Genomic DNA, 22,317 nt, shown 5'->3' on the forward strand with positions numbered 1-22,317 from the left:
TATGTGGCTTACGGGGAAATGTTTCTTGCGGGACACAGCGGGTAATATAGCGTCACCTTGCCAGCTTGGGTAGCCAATCACAGCAAAGGATTTGCTCATGTTAGCTTGCCCGCTCACGGAGCTAGCCATATAATAAAACGACTTACATAGAAAACAACTTCAGGTTGATGTACATTAAGAAAGGGCTAAATTATTAGGCAGCCCAAAAAACGGAATTGAAAATCAAGTTTATTTATGTTTTTGAAAATATTTATTTGGCATGCCTTTGTAAGGCCGTACATATACATCTACTTGTACAGCTTTTTAGTGTCAACTTAACGACAACAACAACACAAACAGCCGCAGCAACTGCACTGACTGAAATGCTGAAATACAAAAATGTAATACAAAATATTTAAAAAAGAGTAACTGCAGCAAGGAACGGTGACAAAAAAAGTTAATGATTGTAATTCCTTATTCTAGAGAGAATTTCAGTCTTTATTTACAAAACACGAATAATTCCAATATCAAAAGTGGTTTGCGTGTGAATGAATTATTAATAGAAAATGCTTTGGCACAGCATGCCTCTCTGAAAAAGGAGGTTCTTTCAAACTTTATCCATTAAAACTAGAATTAGAATTGAAACGTTTTGAGATTTTCTGCAGGGGCGACAGCACAAAACTGCGTGCTCCATTTTTTTTTTTTTTTGTAAACCTGGCAAATACCAATCACTTGTGCAAGGATAGGTTTGGAGGGGAACAGTTTTCAATGGATCCGGTGCAAAACTTGCAAAATAGGCTCACAGACCAACCTGCTAGCTATAATGCTCCGGTCCTTTGCCAGCCCAAGTTAATGTTTGGACGTGCAAAACTCAGGTCCGGTTTGGAGACCGTTCAAACTGAACTGGTCCGTGCTACACCTACACCAATCCATTTTCAGACGGAACGTGCCAATTTTGGCAGCATCCACAAACATCACTCTAAAATGGATCTAGCCTGAAATTGTTTTATAAGTATTATTCTGAGCGTGATCACGAGGTAGACACATCTGATCTGCTCAGGTGGATCAAGAAGCACGCTGATCCAGTTCAACATAAAGAGAGTCTATGCTGATAAAAGAACATTCCCGTCTGAACAGACCTGATTCTCGGGTCTAGGACTGGTCCCATGTGAACTTAGCCTAGGAGTCTAAAGTGACTTATGTCTAATTTTGTGTCAAATAATAAAATTATACAACACCAAGCAAGTAGGTGAAAATGCTAAAGAAAATCATCGCCCAGGATATAGCGTTGATGTTGTACTAAATTCTGAGAACTAGTGTCCATAAAAACAGTAAGCAAAAATACTATCCACAAGACGATCATTCTTGACCGAGTTCATATTTTAAAGTAAATTGAAACATGAAAACCAGAACACAGCTTAAATATCATGAAATAATTGATGTACATACAGTTTAAATGGGGCCTTTGCAACACCGTGTCACGTGACCCTGTCAAACATAAAAAGAGGTCGTGGTACGAAATATCAGAAAGGGAAACACCATGATGAAATTAGTGATAATTCCAATTCTGAGGCACTGACGTTAAACCTGCTGCTGGACAGCAAGCAGAACTATCAAACTGTCCAATTGTCCTAAAATCTCCCACTAAAACGTCAAGGGCCTCAAATTAGAAATCTCACTAATTTCATTGCGCTCTTTCCACTTCTGGCATCTATGTCTTTCTAGGACCTTTTTTTCAATGATCGACAAGGTCGTGTGACACAGTCATACAAAGTCACTTTTAAATAAGACATGTTCACGTTGTAATTAAATATAACATGTATGGGCAGTTAACAGTAACTGCCTCGATCAATTCAGCTTCTAACAGAAAAGCAAATTTATTCCTTAACTCAACTAGCCTAAACCATTTTTTTGGCAACCTGCCTCGTTGCAATTATTTTTGTTTGTTTGTAACTTTGCTCTTTGTTTCAGCGTATTTTTCCTTTAAACCAGTTAAGTTAATCAGGGCTATAATAAACCTAGCTTAATTTTAATGGCAATCCTCCTAAGGAAAAAAAAAAACAAGGTGGCGACTGGTTCATTAACCCATGCTTCTTAGTGCACGAAAACTTTAACAACGCTCATAAAAAAAAAAAAAACTTAACAACCAATAATAATAATGCACAGAAACATTCTGAGAGCTTTAAACCTTACATACATAATGTCGTTAACACAAAGACAAATATTGCAAAAGTATGGCTATTTTTCCTTCTACTTTATGGGCTGTGTAAGGTTCCCATGGTATTGTGCTAAAATGTACAGTCGCCATCTTTTTTCCTGTGGAGGACTGCTTGACTCAGCACTCCTGCAGTGACGTCTATTGATAGGCGTCTTAATACATCTATCATGCTGTCCAATGTGACATCAAAGTTGAACTTCGTTCAAATTGAGCTGATCATAGTCTTTTGTAACTGATGGATCTACATAGTCATAATTAGCTGGCACAGGAGGCTGCAAAGAAAAGACAATGACATGTCAGTTTACTAACCTGAAGCTGACCCGTCGCTTCTCACAGCCAGAGACGTTAGAACCCGTAGCCCTTGTTAAAAAAATTCCCAGAACACTGGGCAGTCCTTGACCATTTCAAGAATTAGTACAGAAATATAATATAATTTCTCTGGAATACCTGGGGATAGTTGACAAGTTTGGAGCATTACTAAAGAACAAAGGTTCTGCACGTGGAATTGATAAGATGTTATGGAATCAGATAGCTGAAGTGAGAATATTCAGATATGCGACAAAACAACCGACGTTTCAGCATTACAGCCTTCTTCAGGGTTCTTACGGAAGTCAAAGCACCAAGGAACCTCACAGTCTCTATCTCCTCAGAGGCGCATCATCGTGGTGAAGGGGTGTTATCAGGTTGAATGTTGGGTGGAAAAACTCCAACAGTTACTGAAGCTAATAGGCGCACACGAAACTCCCGGGGACGGAGATGGTTACAGACAATAACACAGTAGCTACACAAACCTCCAGAAGGTCTGCACCTACCCCAATATCAACTGAGGAGTGCAAAGTATGATGCCCTCAAGGCCATTAGGTTATTGTCCCCTTAAGCAATGCATCCCTATATGGGCCTGGCATGTACCAAACTTTGTACCAATGTTAGGTTGATTTTAAAGGAATGTGGTTAACAAGCATCGAAATTTAGATTTCCCTCAGGGAAAAAAAAGCCTTGCTACACATCCATGAAAACAGACTTACTTAGAAGTCTGTGTTAAGAGAGCTCAAATTTAAACGTTCGTGATGAATAAAGATTAATTGTAAATACATAAAGAAAAATTGCAGATCTACTTACCTGAAGTAAAATACGATCCCTCAAGGTTACTAAGTGGAATACCTCGTGTAATTGCCCTCGACGCCATTTTCTGGGGAGATAACAGATCAATTTTGAATGCCTTAATGCTTTGCCTTTATACATGTATCAGGGTACACCAGCTGAGAGGTACATTGTAACTATTAATTATATTACAAATGTGATTTAAAAGTGCAAGTACTCCTTTAACATTAAATCTACCATAGACAAAAATTGCCGTTGAAAATGAAATGTACTGGTTGCTGTGAGGAGTTTTAGTAGAGTTTTTAGCCGGCAGGAAATTGGCTTTTACAGGCTAAGCAAGCAAAACTTTTTGAACTGAAGTTCTATTTAAGGAAACAAACTTCTTTGAGATGATCAACCTATAGGCAGGCAAAGTCAAACTGACGCCACTCATGCCTGCTCCTGACGTGTTCGTATTGAAGAGCTTCCACTGTACGTGGTTAGCAACATTTAGTATGTACGATAGAGCGGACGGGTAAAAAATTCCAGGCTCAAAGGAAGGCTTTCAATCTAGCTAGCACACACTGGCTTCAACCTACGTCCATATATTCCTAAACTACGCAATTGCTGCAACCTAGATATTTTAACAGTCACATAATGTGATTTCCGAATGTATGCCACACCTGATATAATTATTCCCTAGCTACGCAATCGCTGTATGTTCTAGTTCAATTCGTGTTGGTTATGCAGCAGTATTAATGAAACAAGTATCAAGAACGTCTTTTAGACTCAAAATGCTTTTAATTAATCACCAGTAATTATCCCAAGCTGTCTGTTTAACTTCTCACATGAAACTTAGCCTCTGCTGTTTCAGCTTACTCATCAGTGCAAGTAGCTCGAATTGCAAATGCTTTTGGATTTTCAAAGATGGTCGCTTTTAAGAGTTGCTATTGTGTTAGGGTGCTATTAAGCAATTAGATTATGAGCTCGAGATTTCTATCACTCATAGAACTCGAGAGTGAATAATCTAATTGTTTTCGTATAAATCTATTAGTCATTCAAAATGTTATCTAAATCATCTTCACAGACGCTTCGACAACGTAAAGAAGCGGCCGCCAGTTCGTTAACAAGCGCACACTGCTACACTACTCACTACCTACAATAGAGTAGATAGTGAGTAGCGTAGCCAATCAGGACGCAAGTAGATTTATACTAAAAAGCCATAGAACTACCAAGCAGTAATCTGACAAAACATCTCTTTACCTTATCAAGTATATAGCGAATAAAGCTGTTATGCATCCCACCACAACTGACAATGTGATCAAAGCGATTTGTTTGTTGCTCAGTTTTCCTCCATTCGTTGGTGTTGTTGAGTTATCTGCAAGTAAGAAACAGAACAGCTGCATGCTCAGCAGGAATTATTTCTTGTCGAGAATTCTTTCAAAAATAAATGGCAAACAAGGAAAACACAGCACACCCTGACTCAGAAACCATTAAAAATCATATAATAAAACAAACGCAAAATAATCCCCCTCTCTAAAGCTCTCCTGTAGAACATCAACTTTTTAACAAGCTCTCCTCTCTATTAAGAGTACTTACAGTCTATTCCACAATTTTCTGAAACGGCGAGTCAAGAATCTTTATGAGCTGCTAACTGTAAGGCTCTTTAATGTCACCTAGCACATTGATGACGCTTGGAATAGCCCATTCAAGACTTACCTTTAGCCTCTTTCTCAAAGCGAGTCTTGGTGCTTAATATCCTAATTCATATGAAAATGAGATTTCATTCACATGCAAATTAAAGTCATTTTCATATGAATGGTTGTGCACCACTGAGGCCTCGCTTTGACAGAGAGGCCTAGGGCAACTCGAAATTAAATGGGCTATTAGCAGGCCACGTGTAGCAGAAAATTCTTCAGTAGTTGAGTGATAACAAAAGGTACAATGTACTTGGATGGCTGTTGGCTCAACTCTTGCAGATGCTGAGGAAGTTTCATTTCTCGAGTGAATTTAAGCTGAGTCGACTTCTTCACTGACATGTATTTTACACCCTTTAAAAAGCATGACCTAAGACTCCCTTCCCCCCCCCCCCCCCACCCCCACCCACACACACACACACATACATTGTTAACCCACCTTGAAGCTCCTTTATTATGTATGGCTCGCTATCTGGACCACACATTTTTTCTTCATTACACATCTTGATGTAGACAAGGTAACTTTTGGCAGAGTCGAGTCTTTGTAAAACTGCAGTGTTTGTTGTTGCATTTACATGATATTCACAGTTCAGAAGAGAACCCAGCGTATGAAGATAGTGATTGCAGAGAACAACATATTCACCAGGAGTGCCACGCCAGGAAGCATTGTCTGTCAACTGAAGTAAACAGTTGTGAGAAGGTACTTTTAATAACAAACCCAATTTGGGAGGGGGGGGGGGGGGGGGAGAGGAATTTTATATAGAAAAGATGGGGGTGCTCGCCATACCTTTTAGGGGTTAAAAAAGCTTTTTTGGTACCTCTTAGGGGCGTTCAGCCTCAATGTGTTTTAATTAGTACTTCTTATCAGTGAAAACAAATTCAAGCCCGTCCACAAAATAGGATTTTGGTACCCCTGAGGGGTTCTTTTCAAAATTTCCCACGAGCGTGCCATGTCCTTATATGAGTCCGAGTTCCCTCCCCAGGAGTAAACAGTTACTCAATGAGGTGTTTTGAGATATCCACATCAAACAAGGACGAGGTAAATACTATCAGCTGAAGCCAAAGGATGACACTGGTAACACTTACCAAGACCTTGACTATTCTTGATGTCACAAAAACCAAAACAAACAAACAACTGCTTTACTATACAAGGTTGCAAAAAAAAATATATATATATGATCAAAACTTACTTTATTTTAGTACAGGTGAAGCCAGTTTAGTCGAAATACAACATTAAGACTTCATCTGCTATAAAAACATTTCAGTCTATTTCTCTCATTTTTCCCATCATTTTCGCCTCCAGATATTGTGCTTAGAAAGGGAAGGAGAGAGGTAAAGCAGACAGGCAGAAGGGAAGTAACATGACAAGAATGGAATAGGAAGTGTGCTAAGCAGGTCGCTGACCAGACAGACAGGCAGGCACTTGTCATACATTTTGAAAATTTTCACTGTGTCTTCAGTTCAATTAAAGCACCTAAAATAGTCATTTACATGTTTTGACTGGATTTATCAGCGTTATTATTACTGTTCCAATATAGACAGTGTAATATATAATGGGTTATTGACCAAGTGTGGGGTCAATTTAGTTCGCTAGATATTGGCCGAGGTCTTCTGTGTGTTTATGGACCTTGACCAAGCCGTCTCGGTTCATCAACACACAAAAAAGAAGACCAATATCCAGCCATCTTGACCAAACAAGCTGAATGGTCCATAAAGGATTTATTATATTATGGCTTGGTACTTGTTTTTCTTGCGGGAGACAGTGCGTAATCCTGAGTGGGCAAGACAGCACCATCTTGCCTGATCGGGTAGCCAATCTCAGCACAAGATTTGGATCATCTTGCCTGCTCACAAGAGTTATATGATATGAAATGCTAGTACAGACCTTCCACTCCACTATAACATTCCTCAGTGCAGGATTACCAGGAAAGATCACTGACCAGTGTCTTATCACCTTTGATGGAGTATCTGGTTCTAAAATGTCAATATTGTAAGTATTGTATTAATTTACAGTTACAATAATAAATAACTATTTTCTTGCTCAAAAATAAACCACAGCTGTAGAACCCAGTTACATGTAATAATATGGACACCACAAGGACAAGCAAAAGTGTCCGTATTTAGGGCAGCAAAAAAGAAAGAAAAAAAAAAAAAAAAAAAAAAAAAAAAACAGTACTGTTGACTGCGCAGACTGAGTTTATTTGTTATTGAAAGGTGCAGCAGTCAGTTGAAGCCTCTCTGAAACATACATCAGGGTTCCATGGGTGTCTACTTGCACGTCCAAGATTATAGACTACACATTCAAAACCACTATGTATACAAGTCATGTAATAATGATACATTATTAAACGACTTAGTTCAGAGAACGTATAACTGAAATCAATCCAGTCAGATTGCTCCCTTGCCTGTCCAATATTTGCTACTGTACTTGGTTAATAAGATAAATATAATTTGAATATTGACAATATCGAACTAATTATTATTTGACACCATAATATTGCACAGAAGACATACCCCCAGCTGGTGTTTTCACAATGCGTGGTCCTTGCACTTCGCTTGGAGCACTCTTAGACTTTCCTCCTCCACTGAGAAATCTGACCGTCAAGTACACATAATATTCCATGAATACCTCCAAACTCGTCAGCAAGGTAAATCTTGTTTTGTTTCGGACAACCTTGGTCTACACATGAAAGGGAACAAAAATGCTAAATAAATGAATGTTTTTAAGAATGTTTTTCTCTAGGCATAGGTTTAGTCTAAGGGTTAGGTGTACTCCGGCTGTCTGTAATTTGGCTGGGGTTTGAATAATTTATTATGAATGACTTAACCATGATTGTGTTATCAGTTTAACACTCTGCCATTAAATTTTCCCTTCCCCCCCCCCCCCCCCCTTCACAAAAAAAAAAATGGATTATTGGGTGCTATGATGCTACAAGTTGATCTTAATTTTGCTAGAAATGCAATTTTTCACACTAAATTTAAAAGCACATGTAAAGTAGATTATGATGAAGATTACATCATGAAAATGAAGTTAGTGACAATATCTTACTTTTAGTGCATGTGTGTGTTCAAGACAAAATTTGAACTTTTCAATTTTTTTGGCTGGCCTGTTTTAATTATTGCTTTCCGTTTTCTCAGCCTTTTTATTTGAGTGGCTGCCTTCTACTCTGTGCAACATGACCTGACAGCCCGACCTTTAACCTTTCTTGGAATCATTTCTTCAATAAAACCTCTTCAAAGATATATACCCCATAACATCAGAACCTCTATTAAACATGAAAGTTTCTTGTCAAAATTTTTAAAAAGCAAAAAACCTAGTAGACTAGTATATAAGAAACTTGTATCAGGAAAAAGTGAACCACCCAACCAAAGTCAACAAAAGTGGCAGGAAGACGTCACTCTCACAACAAAACAAGAGCTCAACTGGAAAGAGGTTTACCAAATGGCTTTTCAATGTACAAAGAACACAAAACTTATAACTTTCAGTTTTAAATTTCTTCATAGGAGAATATCAACAAACAACTTCTTGAAAAAAATTGGTCTCGTCGATAGCGAGAAATGCACTTTCTGTGAAAGAGAAACAGAGAAATTTGCACATTTATTTTGGGCTTGCCCAAAAACTCAATATTTTTGGAACAATTTTAAAGTATGCCTACAGTCTTGCCAAGTTATTGCCGAAGAGACACCTTTAGAGCCTGATACAGCACTGGGCCTAAGGCCGGATAGCTCTAAACATAAACTCCAAATTAACTTCTGCTGCTTAAGTGCTAAATATTACATTTGGCTATGTAGACAGAAAAAAATGTTCTCCAAAACTAAATGATTTCTTACTGTATTTAAAACATATCTATGAAATGGAAAAAATACAACTACAATCATTTTAAAAAAAGTGGGAGCCTCTGTTGCCTCTTTTGTAATCTCTTGACAACTTGACCCTAGTCCCCTGAAAACGAAAATAAAAATGAAAGGAAAAGAAACAAGGCGCATATATACCATGCATATTTTCTGTAATTTGCAATTCAGAATTTACATTAGTGACAGGAGTAAACTGGTATGATCTTGCCATGCTAGAATTGCAAGTAGTGCAAGTAATCTAATTATGTTGTATTGTAAGCAGTGTAAGTATTAGTATTGTTAGTAGCGTGAGTATGCGTATTATACAGAGTAAGTGTTAGTATCGTAAGTGGCGTAAGTAATAAGTTTTTCGTAATTAGTGTAAGTAACTACATTAATATTGTATTGTAAGCAGTGTAAGTAGCAATTAATTAAAATAAATAAAAAAATTTTTTTTTTTTGATCCCTTCTGTCAGATTACAGTCGATATTCAAAATGAACAGTCGTGTGGAAACATCTATTGCTATCTGTGTTGGCTGCTTATCAAATCATGCACTAACATGCAAATTGAGACATAACAAGACTTAGTGCTTCAGTGACTGCTCCTCAAACACAAATGTATGACGAAAGTCGACTTTGGGATTTACAAGAGCGGGGATGTATCTACAGCTGTAAGAAACAAGTTACATGTAGTTACATTAGATGGGAGTACACTGCTCTTAGCCAATTCAAATCAAGTAGGTTTTTAAGTGTATATTTGTTGGTAGTTAACCTAAAGTAGTTTTTGGCAACACCCAGAGTCTTAATGAACTCTCCTTGACCAGAGGTGAGGTAATGAGTGACCCTGGAAAGAGTCTGCAAATATCTGACTTCTGGTTAAATTGCGCACGCCTAGCTGGCAAATACATGGCTCAATCGAGAGGTTTTTATTTTTATTTTAACTTACGGTATTTGAACTCTTTTTATTTTAACTTATTTTTGTTCATCTAATTTGTAATTTCTACGTTGAGTACAAATAAAGTTGTTGATGTTGTTGTTGAGACATTGGTTCTTTACTTCTGCTCATTTCCATTGTTTTCAAAACCATCAAAATCTACAGTAGACTGTGCAAAACAGAACTCTTGAGAGTTGCTTGTTTCATCAAGCTTGCACAGTAAGGAAAGAGTCATAATTTAATTTATAAAAAATAAGGGATAAATAAAGCTGCTGTTGTTGTTGTTGTGAGTCAAGGAACGAGATTTCAGAGTTTTTGGCAACTTACTGCAGGCTAGCTCTTAAAAACGAAACAAAAGACAAAACAAAACAAAATAAGCTAGGCCATGTGCAAAGGAGTTACATGTAAATGTACTGAATGCAGTAACAACAAACCTCATTTTCCATGTCATTTTTTGCATGATACAGAATGGTATATTCTGTCTCTGTGAACCTCCATGCAAGCTTTGGTCTCCAGCTAACCCGTAACTCCTTCTGCTTATCAGTAGTAACAACTGTGAAATTTGATGGAGGCCAAGGGGTAGCTGTAAGTTAAAAAGTCAAAAACAAAATAAAGGTTAGTTTTATGATTGAATGACAATCAAAAATAGCCAGCAGCTGAACCGCACAGATTACTATGTAGATATTTAGAACATAAATGTACATGTAGTACTAATAACTATAGACAATTGTAACAAGACTAATAGGGAGTAAGGTAAGTGACAAGTGCAAAGCACTACAGTTGCAACAGTTTTACAGAGATTTATTATTTGTACTACGAACTCATCAACATGAACACAATTTTCATGGCTTAAAGATGATTTCCAGTCCGTACTGCACACTCTCGAGAGTTTGGTTACGTTTTTTTGTTTTGTTTCATGCATGAGGTCACAAAATGTGAACATTTCAAAACTATTTATACATGAAGTAAATTCAAAGTTTCATGTCAACCGCCATTATGGATGCGAAACGATGCGAAGCTTTATGTTTTGCTTTTTCTCACATCACATGACGAAACAAGTTTTCAGCTGTAAAAGTCAATGAAGCACTTGGAAAAAGAATTTGAAAGGCCTCAAACATAAGGTATGTGGTTCATAACGAATAGCATCAAGATCGCATTCTATCGAGTGAGGCTTTTTTATGTTTGTAAACATTAGGGTGCGGAGACTGTGCAGTACAGACAGGAAATCATCTTTAATAAGTGCTTGGGAGAAATCAAGTCAAGTTAAAAAGACAGTGCCAGTTCGATCACAAAGTTAAATTACACCTGGGCAGTAAAAGGAATGAGTGTGATATAACACTGAAAGTGAACCATAAATTATTGTGAGTTATTTTACAATACAGGAAAAACCCACATATATACTGTATGAACCTAGTGATTTAAGAACCTACAGGCTGGAATTTGGTATTTAAATACCCCAAAAAAGAAGAACCTGTTCAGCCTGGCAAAGAAAATAGGTTCTTTATAATTATACAAAAAATCACTCCAATTTTGATGGTCTATATTCTGGATTTTTATTGTATGAGAAACCTCTGTATATGTTTTCCACAAAGCTACAGTGCAATATAGACAATTAAAACCTAACAAGACGATCTAAGATCGCAAGTGGGGCTGTAGCTAAAAATGTGCTGCTACACGTGTTAATCACAGCGGTCCTAGAAATAGCATGTGTGAGATGTACATGTACATGCTAATAGATGCATGTCTCAAAGAAATCATGAAACTGACCAATAGATGAAAGTGAAAGCTACGGTAATCATACTGAAGTTGATTTGAATTGTGACGTCACTTAAGTTCACTGTCACATTTGGTAATTTAAAATTATACTTAAGGCGTTGCCACTGAGTAACACATTATATAAAGCCCTACAGAACAGCATTGTATACAAGAGCAGTTGTGTTCTTCTCTCACACTGTTTACTGGGGTTATTTCATACGTACTAATCTGCTCTCCTCTGAGTTCGTCACCAAGTGAGTGTATAGTCTGGAAATACTGTACTAAGCTCTGATTGGATGGTACTTCTAATACTGTAGTACACATGTACCTAAGGGATGGCTTAGACTACCATAATTGTCTCTTGCATGAGAATCAAATATCTTATAACTCCCATTATCAGTATGACGGATACTGACACCAATAACCTCTACTGCTAGAATAAATGAAGAATAATTTTGTGACAAGAGTGATTCAAAAGCCCTGTCTATAGACATACTGTCAGCACTGATATCCCTCAGTTATTGAATCACAATGATTTAGACTACCAGAGGGTAGCTTTCACTATAATTAAGCTGGTAATTTTTCTCAGACATAGCAACCATTGAAGTAATTCTATTTGCTTTAAATACACTTGTCCAAAACAATATTTATCAGCTGTTTGCTCTGCCCCACTAGTTAACCTTTGTGCTATAAACACTGCCAAGGGTAAAGATTATTATTTTTTTATTATCCATCTCCATTATTTGTACCAGGTCATTACAGCTATGTATTCCATTTAACTTATTATAATTCAAAGTACTCAAACTCATAGCAACACATTGTTTTCCAGAATTTTCACCAAAGTACATAATATCACCTTGACGATTGTTAACTATTAAAATTAACAAATCGCATAATGAAGCCTGAATTCTTCTACATAGTTTATTTCCTTTTCAACATCATTTTGTTGCACACACAAGTGACACAACGCTGATTCGTCACTCTTTTGTTGTATACATAGTGCTGCTTTGTCCAATACATAACATTCACCTGACACCACGTTGTCTGATACCAAACAAACATTCCTGCACACAACACGCAACTGTAATATATGCACAAAAGTGACAAAACTAATGGCACTATTAGAAAAATAACAGCTGATAATGAACTCTGTTGAGCAAAAACATAGCAAATGTAATAATCATGATAGAGGTCACATAAAAATGACAATTAAGTACATTTATCTTCATTATGATGAAAGCCACTTTTGCAGTCCAACATGGCATCTTTGTTGTTGTTTCCTAGAGTTTGATCTTGAGGCACTTTGTCTTTATCAGCACCTAAAACTTCAGTAAATGTTCTTCTGTCATCTGTAGTAACGCTCTGTCCACATTTTCTGTTCATTGATAACTCACTGATATCCGACATATCTTTTCCTTTTGATATCGACATAGTGGAAAGAAGGTTGAGCCTTTATTACGTGTCTGCGGTATTGCCCATTGCACGTGACTGAGCATTGACAGGAAATAAGAGGGTAAACCTAAAGTTGGCTTTCACCTGACTAAAAATGCCTTATAAAATAAAATATACATTTGTTTCGATGTTATTCTAGCTTGGACCTTTGACCAACTAACAGCCAGTTTTGTCCATGTGAAATTGGCAGTCGAGTACTGCATGTGGCTACCTTGGATATAAATAATTACTGAACTCCTCGTTTTGATAGCAAATCAAAATTTCCTTCCAGCCAACTCGTGATATAAAATCAGATCAAAAAGATTATGAGAAGTTTGTATGTTGTGTGACAGCATAAATTTTGCAACTATCATTCAATTACAAACAATCATTGAGATTATCTAGGTGTAACACTTGAGCTGATTTGAATGCTTCTTAAGAATGATAAAGTAACGAGTTCCACCAAATATGAGTGTGTTATATACATGGACATGTACATAAACTGTAGTACTTCAGAGGTAAAGCACTATCAATAATGAACCAAATTCTATCACGGGTTGACAAAATCCACACTTCATTTTATGTCTCCTCGCCTTTAAAATTCAGCATAGCAAGTTGAGGGCTATTCTGATATTGATGGTTCTGTCCTTAGGACTTGAGTTATTACAAACATCTTCATTCCTTTATTGCACTAAGAAAATCTTTGAATCAGAGGATCGAAATTACTCACACCAGAGAGAGCACGTCCCAAACTGAACAAAATGGTTTTTACTGTTAGTATCTCTCATGTTTAACAAAGAAGAACTTCACAGATACAAGTCATGTGCATTTATTCAATACAGTATTAATATAATAATACTATTGTATTTGAAATTGTAATGCACTTTGGATGCAAATTCAAATTCACCTTATAAGTGGCAAAGCAGCTACATTCAATCATAATTCTTTTATTTGTGCATTTTGTTTCTTAGTTTTTTTTGTTGGCTTTAGTTTGTTGTTGTTGTAATTGTTTGTTTATTTGTTTGTTTTTTTTTAAGCAGAAAAGGGGCTAATCTTTGAACACCTACACCGTAGTTTAAGGCTTCTTTGAGGGAAGGACAATACAAAGGCCCATGCTGCTGCATGCTAGCACACAAATGTGGGTTAATTTTCAATGAACTTAAAAGCAATAAACCAAGGAAATATACTTTGTATTGACTGTCATAAGGATCTATCACTTGCAAATTTAGTCCAGCCTAAAAATGGAGCTGATCCCGATAATAATAAGTTAGCCTGGTTTGAGCCTACAATCCAACTGAAAACAAGTACCCGGGCAGCAGTCAACTTCAAAAACAAAACATGAATTCGATGAGCTCTAAACTTGAGCCCATGTTCAACTTGAGCAAACGAAGGCTACATGCCTCGGTCAACCTGTATTACCTGGCCGGAGAATGGCCGTCATGTTGGGATATAATTCATGGTAGGCCACCCATATAGTCTCCCTGCAGTTTACTTCTATTTACTGCCGTTTGCTTGCGGTTAGCATTTAAATATTGTGTTTAATTGGAGTTGGCATTTATTTACTACTGTTTGCTTGCGGTTAACATTTAATTACTGCTGTTTGCTGCGGTTAGCATTTAAGGAGTAAAGGGGAAGGTGATTATATGTGGCCTACCATGAATTATCTGCCGTCATGTTGCACACACACAAAACACAAATTTTTACCTGAGAAACTATTAACAAAGGGCAGATATTGCCAGCTTGTCACACTTCCAACAGCATTTTCAGCAACTACAGATATTGTATAGTTACAGGCTTTCCGACATGGAGAAACAAAATCTCCAGGCTTTTGTAACACACAGCGGAAATCTTTATCTGTCCTTAGAACATTTGCAGGTCTGCAATCTGGGTCAGTGAATTTCCATTTGCAGCTGCTTTTATTTTCAGTGGAGTCATTCAGACACAACTTAATTGAGTAATTGACTGGCAGACCTCCGGTAAAACTTGATGCCGACCAAAATACACGATACTCTCTGTCAGGGTCAAAGGTACCAACCACACTATATCTCAAATTACGTGGACGACTCGGGGGATCTGGGGAGCAAGAAAAAATCCTTTAAAACAAGAACTATTGCATGACTGTAAAATGAAAAATTATACGGTGAATAAGTTAAATAGAACTTATCTTGTATTAATGGGTTAAAGGAAAGAAAGTTGGAATGAATTACTTGCCTGGATTCTACTGTTTGATTTGCTTAACCGTAATTAACATGTTAAAATGCACAGTTAAATTACATTTGTGTATTATTTTAATGAAAGTGAAAATGAACGTTTTGAGCATCCAAATTTTATATAATACATGTATGTATTTAATAATATACACTGTAATTATAAGTTATAAATTATTATCTTCAAGTCAGGATCATAAAAAAGGCAAGTCCCTGCCATCTGCTGATTAACAAATTGTTACATAAAGTCTGCATACAAGCCAAGTGGCCCATCAGGCCCGAGCTTATCCCAGTTTCCATAGCATGAAGCGACTAGGAGTATTTCTACTCCCCCTGGATGGGATTCTAGTCTATCACAGGGTAACTCCTAGCATTACATTCACTGGTACCAATTTATACACCTGGGTGGAGGGAGAGACTGTGAGAGTTTAGTGTTTTGTATAGAACACACCACATTATCCCTGGCCAGGGCTTGAACATGGACCATTAAATCCACAGACAAGCACACTAACCATGAGGCCACTGCGCGACAAAACAAACAACAAATTGAAAGCAAATTAAATCTACATGTAACCACTGTGCAAGCATGTGTATGATGCTTATTTTTAAGAGGAAAACTAAATATTATTACAGGGCATCTGACAGGATGCAGCGGTGTGGATCCACATAATTTGCTAACATCCACATCTTCCACATGCAATTGGAGCTTTTTTCCACATAAAACAGATGAAAAAAAATGCTCCATATTAGCAATAAAGCAGCTGCCTTACAACCCTACAAGCAAAAACTCTGAAAAGATTGATCATTTAAAAGTAGTTTTTCTCCCAAAACAGCAACAAAAACAGGCCATTTATCTTGGGACCAATTTTTAACTCCAGGTATTCTAACCTAATTTAGGTAATCTCATTTCTCATCGTGCCCCGCAGGACACCTAAGGCCATTCAAAAACGCTCTCCACCCATCCCGGTCAGGCAAAGAGCCTGGAAACCAGTTCCATTGAAAATGCCTGGCTAGTAAGCTACCGATGTTCTACAAATGTAACAATGAATTCTGCATGTAAAGTGGCCATGCAAAATAAGCAAAAATGCTATGGCAAAAATTGCAAAAGTGAAGAAATATCTGTCAACAAATACCATTAGAAGATGAGCATATGTCAAAGTTGGAAACACGATGTGCATTCTATTACAGCGAGTAAAGCTCTAGCTAAAATTGTGGGTAAGACTTTGAAGTACTTTTTGTTTCACTGTTGCTCAGACTTTATCATCAATTTCGTTGACTATAGAAATTTCAGCACAAATCAGTGTGTTTTCCACATAATCAACACATATTTCTGCTGAAAATTTCCGCATAATTTGTTATTTTTGTCCGAACCATGTCAGATGGCATGTTATTAGTTAATAAAATGAAATCAATATAACATTTTGTTACTAACAAATGATATCACACAGACTTGCATTGTTGAAAACAAATTCAATTAAAGTCCTGCAAGAGTCAGAGATGCAGCAATTTCATCACCAGGAAGAGCTTCTGCCAGAAAAAAAACCCTGAATTTTCCTGACCATAAAACAGTTTTCACTGATGATTAAACATAGATCAGAATAACCAATTTACTGTTTCAATTTGTTTCCAATTAAATTTAATGCTCTTACATCTATCAATTCCACAGAAGTAAAACAGTTTTTAAATTAACAACATTAACACTCACTGACACTATTAAAAAAAAAAAGTTTAAACTGGTAATAGTTTTGGGGGGAGGTGGGGTTTGGGGGGCTAATGAAAATGATTGTACATATGATAGTTACAATTTGCCTAAATGGAAAGCTTGAAATCTGGTTTTCTTTGCACCCTGATTTTGGGCAAATTGGGGTGTTCTTCAGGCCCAATTTAGACAGACTCTCCCCTTGCTAAGGATAAAATTTTAAAGCTTCATGAATGGGATGCCAAAGTGTCTTGTTTCTGTGATCTTACTACACCTGTATATCCAATTGATACAATTTAATACTGCAACCTTTAACTTATTACAATGCCTGGTCTCTGACAGACATGTTTGACTGGACTATAAAGAGAGGTCAGTTTATTATCAAGCTTTTACAACATTAGGGTCCCCAGGCTGTGCTCTAGAAAAGCCTGCATGCCACAGGCTACTAATTTTTGCCTTTAAGTGCAGACTGTAAAAACTTACTTTTTTCATATTACTTTACACCCAGGATTTCATGGTTAAGAACCTTTAGGCTCCTTGTAATTTTTCTTAGACAACAGCCTTGGGTCCATGCAAAGTTAATTTATTCATACTTACTAAATAAAATGTTAATTCAATTACCTGCCACTGTAAGAGATATGTAAACTCCTCGCGATGTATTACCAAGTTTTGGACCACACCAATACAATCCATTGTTAATTCTGCTTGTGTTAGACAGTTTCAACTGCACCGTTGCACCGTCAACTTGTTCTACTTCATGATCTAACCATTTCCCATTGTGTTGCCATGTTAAATTTAAGGCCTGCACATTACCCAGTACAATGGTACAGTTTAAAACAAATGTAGAGCCTCTCAGTGCATAGTAAACATTGTTTAGTCTTTCTGGCTGAAGTTTAAGATCCAAAACTGAAATTAAAGGTAACGAGAATATTTTTTGTATTAAAAGGTATTTAATTTCTCAATATTAAATTTTCAAAAATATTTATTGTATTTTTAAATATGCTATATCCTCAAGTAGTTTAAGGCCTGGGTCAAAGGCTTTCACTGGTGAAAATAATGTATTAGTTATATTTCTGAAGGTATAAATGGTAATGAAACCAAATTTAGCACACAGTTAGGTTTTGACGTCCTGAACATTTTAAAGTAGAATTAGTACTTCTGACAGGTCACGTGACAGGTCACGTGACATGTCACGTGATGTTTAGGGGAAAATAGCCATTATTTATGGAATTGGTGGTGGTTTTTAGTAATAACATCCTGCAAAAACGTGTTTTAGATGCAGTTCAATTATTTCCATCTTCTCACGTTTGGAATGACCATCCCTCTTTTCACAGAAAAATTTTATAGGGTGAAAGGTCCTTTTTTTTACATACAAAATTCAACAAAATTCAATGTTTAATCATTTATATCTTCTATAAACAAAATCAAGGGAGATCATTCCAAACGTAGCAAGGTAGATAATTTAAATTTGTATCACAAACGCTCGTTAATTGATCAATAGAATGGAAATTCACCACCAATTCGCTGATTTACAAAATTTTAACAAAATGCATGTCACGTGGTCAAAATAATATGTTAAGGCAAGGCAGGACGTCGAGTTTTATAATCAGGGAAAAGTTCAGCTTGGTAAAACAAATATAACAAGAGATATAGCTGCCCAACCACAATCCTACTTAATTACATTCCTGTCCTAGGCCTTAAACTACTTGAGTATACACGTCCCTTTACGAACATTTTCCCCGGACTGGAAGATTGATGACTCGACCAGTGTCCAGATGTATATGGCAAGTGTCCATTATAAAATAAGTTCTCAAATGTTAACAGTACTCAAAATTTGCAGTTGTTCGGTCATCCAAGATGACTGAAAAATAGTCCGGACAACCATTTGCCAGTAAAATTAAAGGCCTGGTTGTCAGAGGAAAATAACAACGGACAACCCAGGAGAAATTGAAGTACCTATCATTACTGTGAAGTCTGACTGAGTGACAAAATAAAGGTATATAAAAGATTTAAATCTGGTGTTTTTGTTTGTTGCATGTTAAAACTTTTGTTGCTCCCAAATACATGTAAAGTAGGGGAGTCATGGGGTCAGAACCTCCCACTTTCCCTATCCAGGTGCTCTCCCACCTCCTGCCCTTTTCCATCCTTCTCCTGCCCCTGTAAGTTAAGAGACTCAAAACACATTTTACAATAGTCATTTAGCTGGGCAATTCTTACATGTAGGTATTCCTTTTGCTCTTAAATGGACTTTGATGATACAGATTTGAGCAGACTTTCTCAAAGCCCATTTCTGCTAGATTAGATAATTAGGTGGTCCGGTGGTAAAGGGACTTTTCTCGCTCACAGCGCGCCATTTTTAACCAACCAGTTTTCTGGTCGGTGGTGTGTTGGGGGTGTCAAAGGCTATATCCAATCAGATAATGGTCTATATTCTGATGTCATTTTTCGAGTAACTTGATCCTGTGCAACATGTCGATTGCTCTCGAGGTGTAGGAGTCTGAGGAAAATGAATGTGTGAGAGGTGATAAATGCCGGTCTAGCTAAGCTTGGTTTCAAGGAAATTCGAGAGAATCAACGGAAAGTTGTAGAGGCTTACGTTGGCGGCCGCAATGTCTTGACAGTTGCACCGACAGTCTCAGGGAAAAGTCTGCCATTCCATCACTCCCTTTGTATTGGACTTTTACAAACATGGCGAGCGAGATCTTGTAGACACAGTTTGCCTCGCTATTTTCCCTTTGGTTTCACTAATGAAAGATCAAGTGTTGATCCTTCGTGAGAAAGGGGTCAAAGCCATTGTCTTGGACCCAGAAACTTCTGAGACAGAAAAGCGGCACAGGCTGTCAAATATTTACATCACACCCAGTTTTTTTTGGCGCCAACAATATGCAAATTAAATTCAATATTCTGCAGGCGCATCAAGTCGACTCGCGATTTCATCCCTCACTTTCATCGTCTTGAGACTCGCTTACTTTCGCATTTTTGCAGTCGACTTGTGGCAAGTCTAAGATTTGAGATATCAAGTCATATACTCAAACTTGCTTGTGTCTTCTGACAGCTTACACAACACATACAATTGTGCACTCATGCCACTTGACATATTGTCACAACTTTAAATGGGTATAAAATTTCACCACAATATTAAGCCATTGTTTTTAGCCCTAGTGTGATTTTTGTTTGCTCATTTGCACAGACAAAGTCTCAGAAGATGCTAAATACAAGGTCAAAAATTAGCATTTTGCATTTCTCTCCTGCTTCCTGCCCTCTTGGATCTCCTAATTCTTGTGGACCCTTTCTCTTCCTGCCCACCCTCTAGGTCCCAGACTCCCACTTGCCTGTCCCCCCACCCCACATCCCCCACTCCACACAATAAAATTAAGACAAAAGAAAAAGAAGAAAAAAAATCATGAGAGGGGAGGGGGAAAGGGATGCTGTGAATAGAAGATGGGATCCCAATAAATAAGTCTTAAATAAGCTCTAATGACTTGAGTTGTCATACAGGTGTTCAAACATCAAGCAAGAGAACTAAATAAAAATAGTTAAACTCTTAATTTGAAACTTACCGCTTGATAAGGACCCATCAACAGTCCCCAACGAAGATGAAAACACTACCAACAGGAAGAGAAACCACGATGTCCTCATATGGCTAATGAACTGAGAAATCTCGGTGTTGTGCAAAAAATTGATGATTCATCTGATTCCTGAAGACACTCTTCGCTTCGATTGATCCAAATCTTCACTGGTTCTTCACATGTCGGTCTTTCTTATTCTTTTTTTTTATCTTCCGCCTTACTGAAACAAAAAGACCATCACTTACCGGTTAGTTCCTCCATCTTTTTCGTGGTTGCTTAGTATGCACGTCAAGTATGCATTCCTATACTGTCCTGAACTACTTTATAGCGAGGCTCGGGGCAGGGGTGGCCAGCCTCGTTCCCAGGGTCTCTCGTCTTCCAGCCCTGGGAACGAGGTTGAGGCTTGGCCAGAATTTCAAGCAGAGAGATAATCGACAGTAAAATCAATCAATCAATCAATCAATACATCAATAAAAATGAGATAAGGTTACTATAGCAAGATTGGTCCCTTAGCATTGTACATTGTATGTTTTTTTTTTTTTTTCATAGCAGATAGTGATCTGACCCATGTTTGAACATAAAAAGATACACATCAATCTCCCCTTTACCAGATCTCGAAAATCGAAAGATGTGGAAGTTGTAGGAGCAGAAATCTAACTTATAAATTCTGTATTGATACGCATTAAATGTCTTAAGAATGTTGACAGACTGTGTCGAGGACGGGTCCATCGCGATGTGTGAAAATGCTAAAGCTCTAGCTTAAATTCATGTTTGCCAAACATGAATTTAAGAAATAGATCGCAGCATATATGAAATTAGCGTGTTCTACGGTTTTCGTTTGTTTTAATTATTCTGCGAGCTTCAGGAGCGACGATTTCTCTTCATTTAAGAATTCGGCCAAGTAGGCGAGACTGCTGAGAAATGACATACTAAGTTTAAAATTGAGATGTCACAATTAATCGTCCAGATTTACAAACTTTCACTTTCACTTGAACTGTAGTTCGTGGCGCAACGCACTCTGGTAAAAAGTGGCGCAGTGCACTCTGGTTAAATGCGATGCATTCTGGTAAAAAGTGATGAATTCGAGAATTTGGATCCCCTTTTATATATTCTTTTTAAATCCTGTTTATGTTGCTGCTCGCTCGCTACGCTCGCTCCGCAGCAAAAAGTAATGCATATTACGACTCAATCACTGACCAACACACGCGGAGCTTTAGATTTAAGTTATTACTAGTTCATTGGTGGTGACCTGCAATGCAGGCGTATTTTGGCGAGCGAACGCATTTATAACAAGCGAAGCGACATCTTGGTTTCAAACTCGGAAGAGGCTTGGGGAGAGACTAAAAGGCATCTTAGGCTCCTTAAGAACCTTGACACGCACCAAGTACAAAACCATTTCACTTTACATCCCACTCACATTTTACTAACTGTCGTGCTAATTCACAAGTTCATGATATGCACTCATTTTCTTCGCGTAAGAGTTCTGAAGAAGTTCAAGCGTTCCACCAGCAAAATTAAAACATGAAAATTAGACGATATGGAAAAAAGTCAGAGAACTCGTGCCCTTTTAAAGTGGGCCATCGTGTTTCCTACAGGTGACCAAGAATTCAGGTAAAAAACGAACAGAAAAATATAGCGAAGTCACGCTTAGTCCATAAACGATATACGCGAATCTGTACATCTTTGGAAATTACAATAGCCTGTTTCAGTCTCTAGGTCAGTTGGGACGATGGACCCAGAGCTAAAGCCTGGTTTCCATATGATCGCGGATCATCGCAGAATCGTAGGTTCTGCGATCATATGGAAACACGCATCTGCGACCGTTTGCGATCGATTGCGATCTCTGCGATCAATCGCAAACGATCGCAGCCGAATAGAACCAGCATGTTCTATACCCTGCGATCATATGGAGAG

General features: G+C 37.5%; 1 protein-coding gene across 2 annotated transcripts; it reads right to left on the minus strand.

Moving 5' to 3' along the window:
* Nucleotides 1-215: 215 nt before the first annotated feature.
* On the minus strand, nt 216-20,758 carry LOC110067043 (uncharacterized). 2 transcript variants are annotated; one of them, XM_089278775.1, is made up of 10 exons: nt 20,395-20,757; nt 17,456-17,740; nt 14,633-15,001; nt 10,177-10,325; nt 7,489-7,654; nt 6,860-6,948; nt 5,414-5,651; nt 4,541-4,655; nt 3,317-3,386; nt 216-2,469 (listed from the first exon to the last, which is right to left on the minus strand). In XM_089278775.1, exons 1-10 carry the CDS (start codon nt 20,471-20,473, stop codon nt 2,383-2,385), a joined length of 1,647 nt encoding a protein of 548 aa, XP_089134901.1. In that variant the 5' UTR covers nt 20,474-20,757; the 3' UTR covers nt 216-2,382. The 2 variants fall into 2 exon arrangements, with proteins under 2 accessions (XP_089134901.1, XP_020629978.2); XM_020774319.2 differs by lacking the exon at nt 17,456-17,740 and having other exon boundaries at nt 20,395-20,758.
* Between the last annotated feature and the right edge of the window lie 1,559 nt (nt 20,759-22,317).

Source organism: Orbicella faveolata, unplaced genomic scaffold, assembly GCF_042242905.1.
Source record: "Orbicella faveolata isolate gen_17 unplaced genomic scaffold, um_ofav_v1 contig_46, whole genome shotgun sequence".
NCBI classification, from domain to species: Eukaryota; Metazoa; Cnidaria; class Anthozoa; order Scleractinia; family Merulinidae; genus Orbicella; species Orbicella faveolata.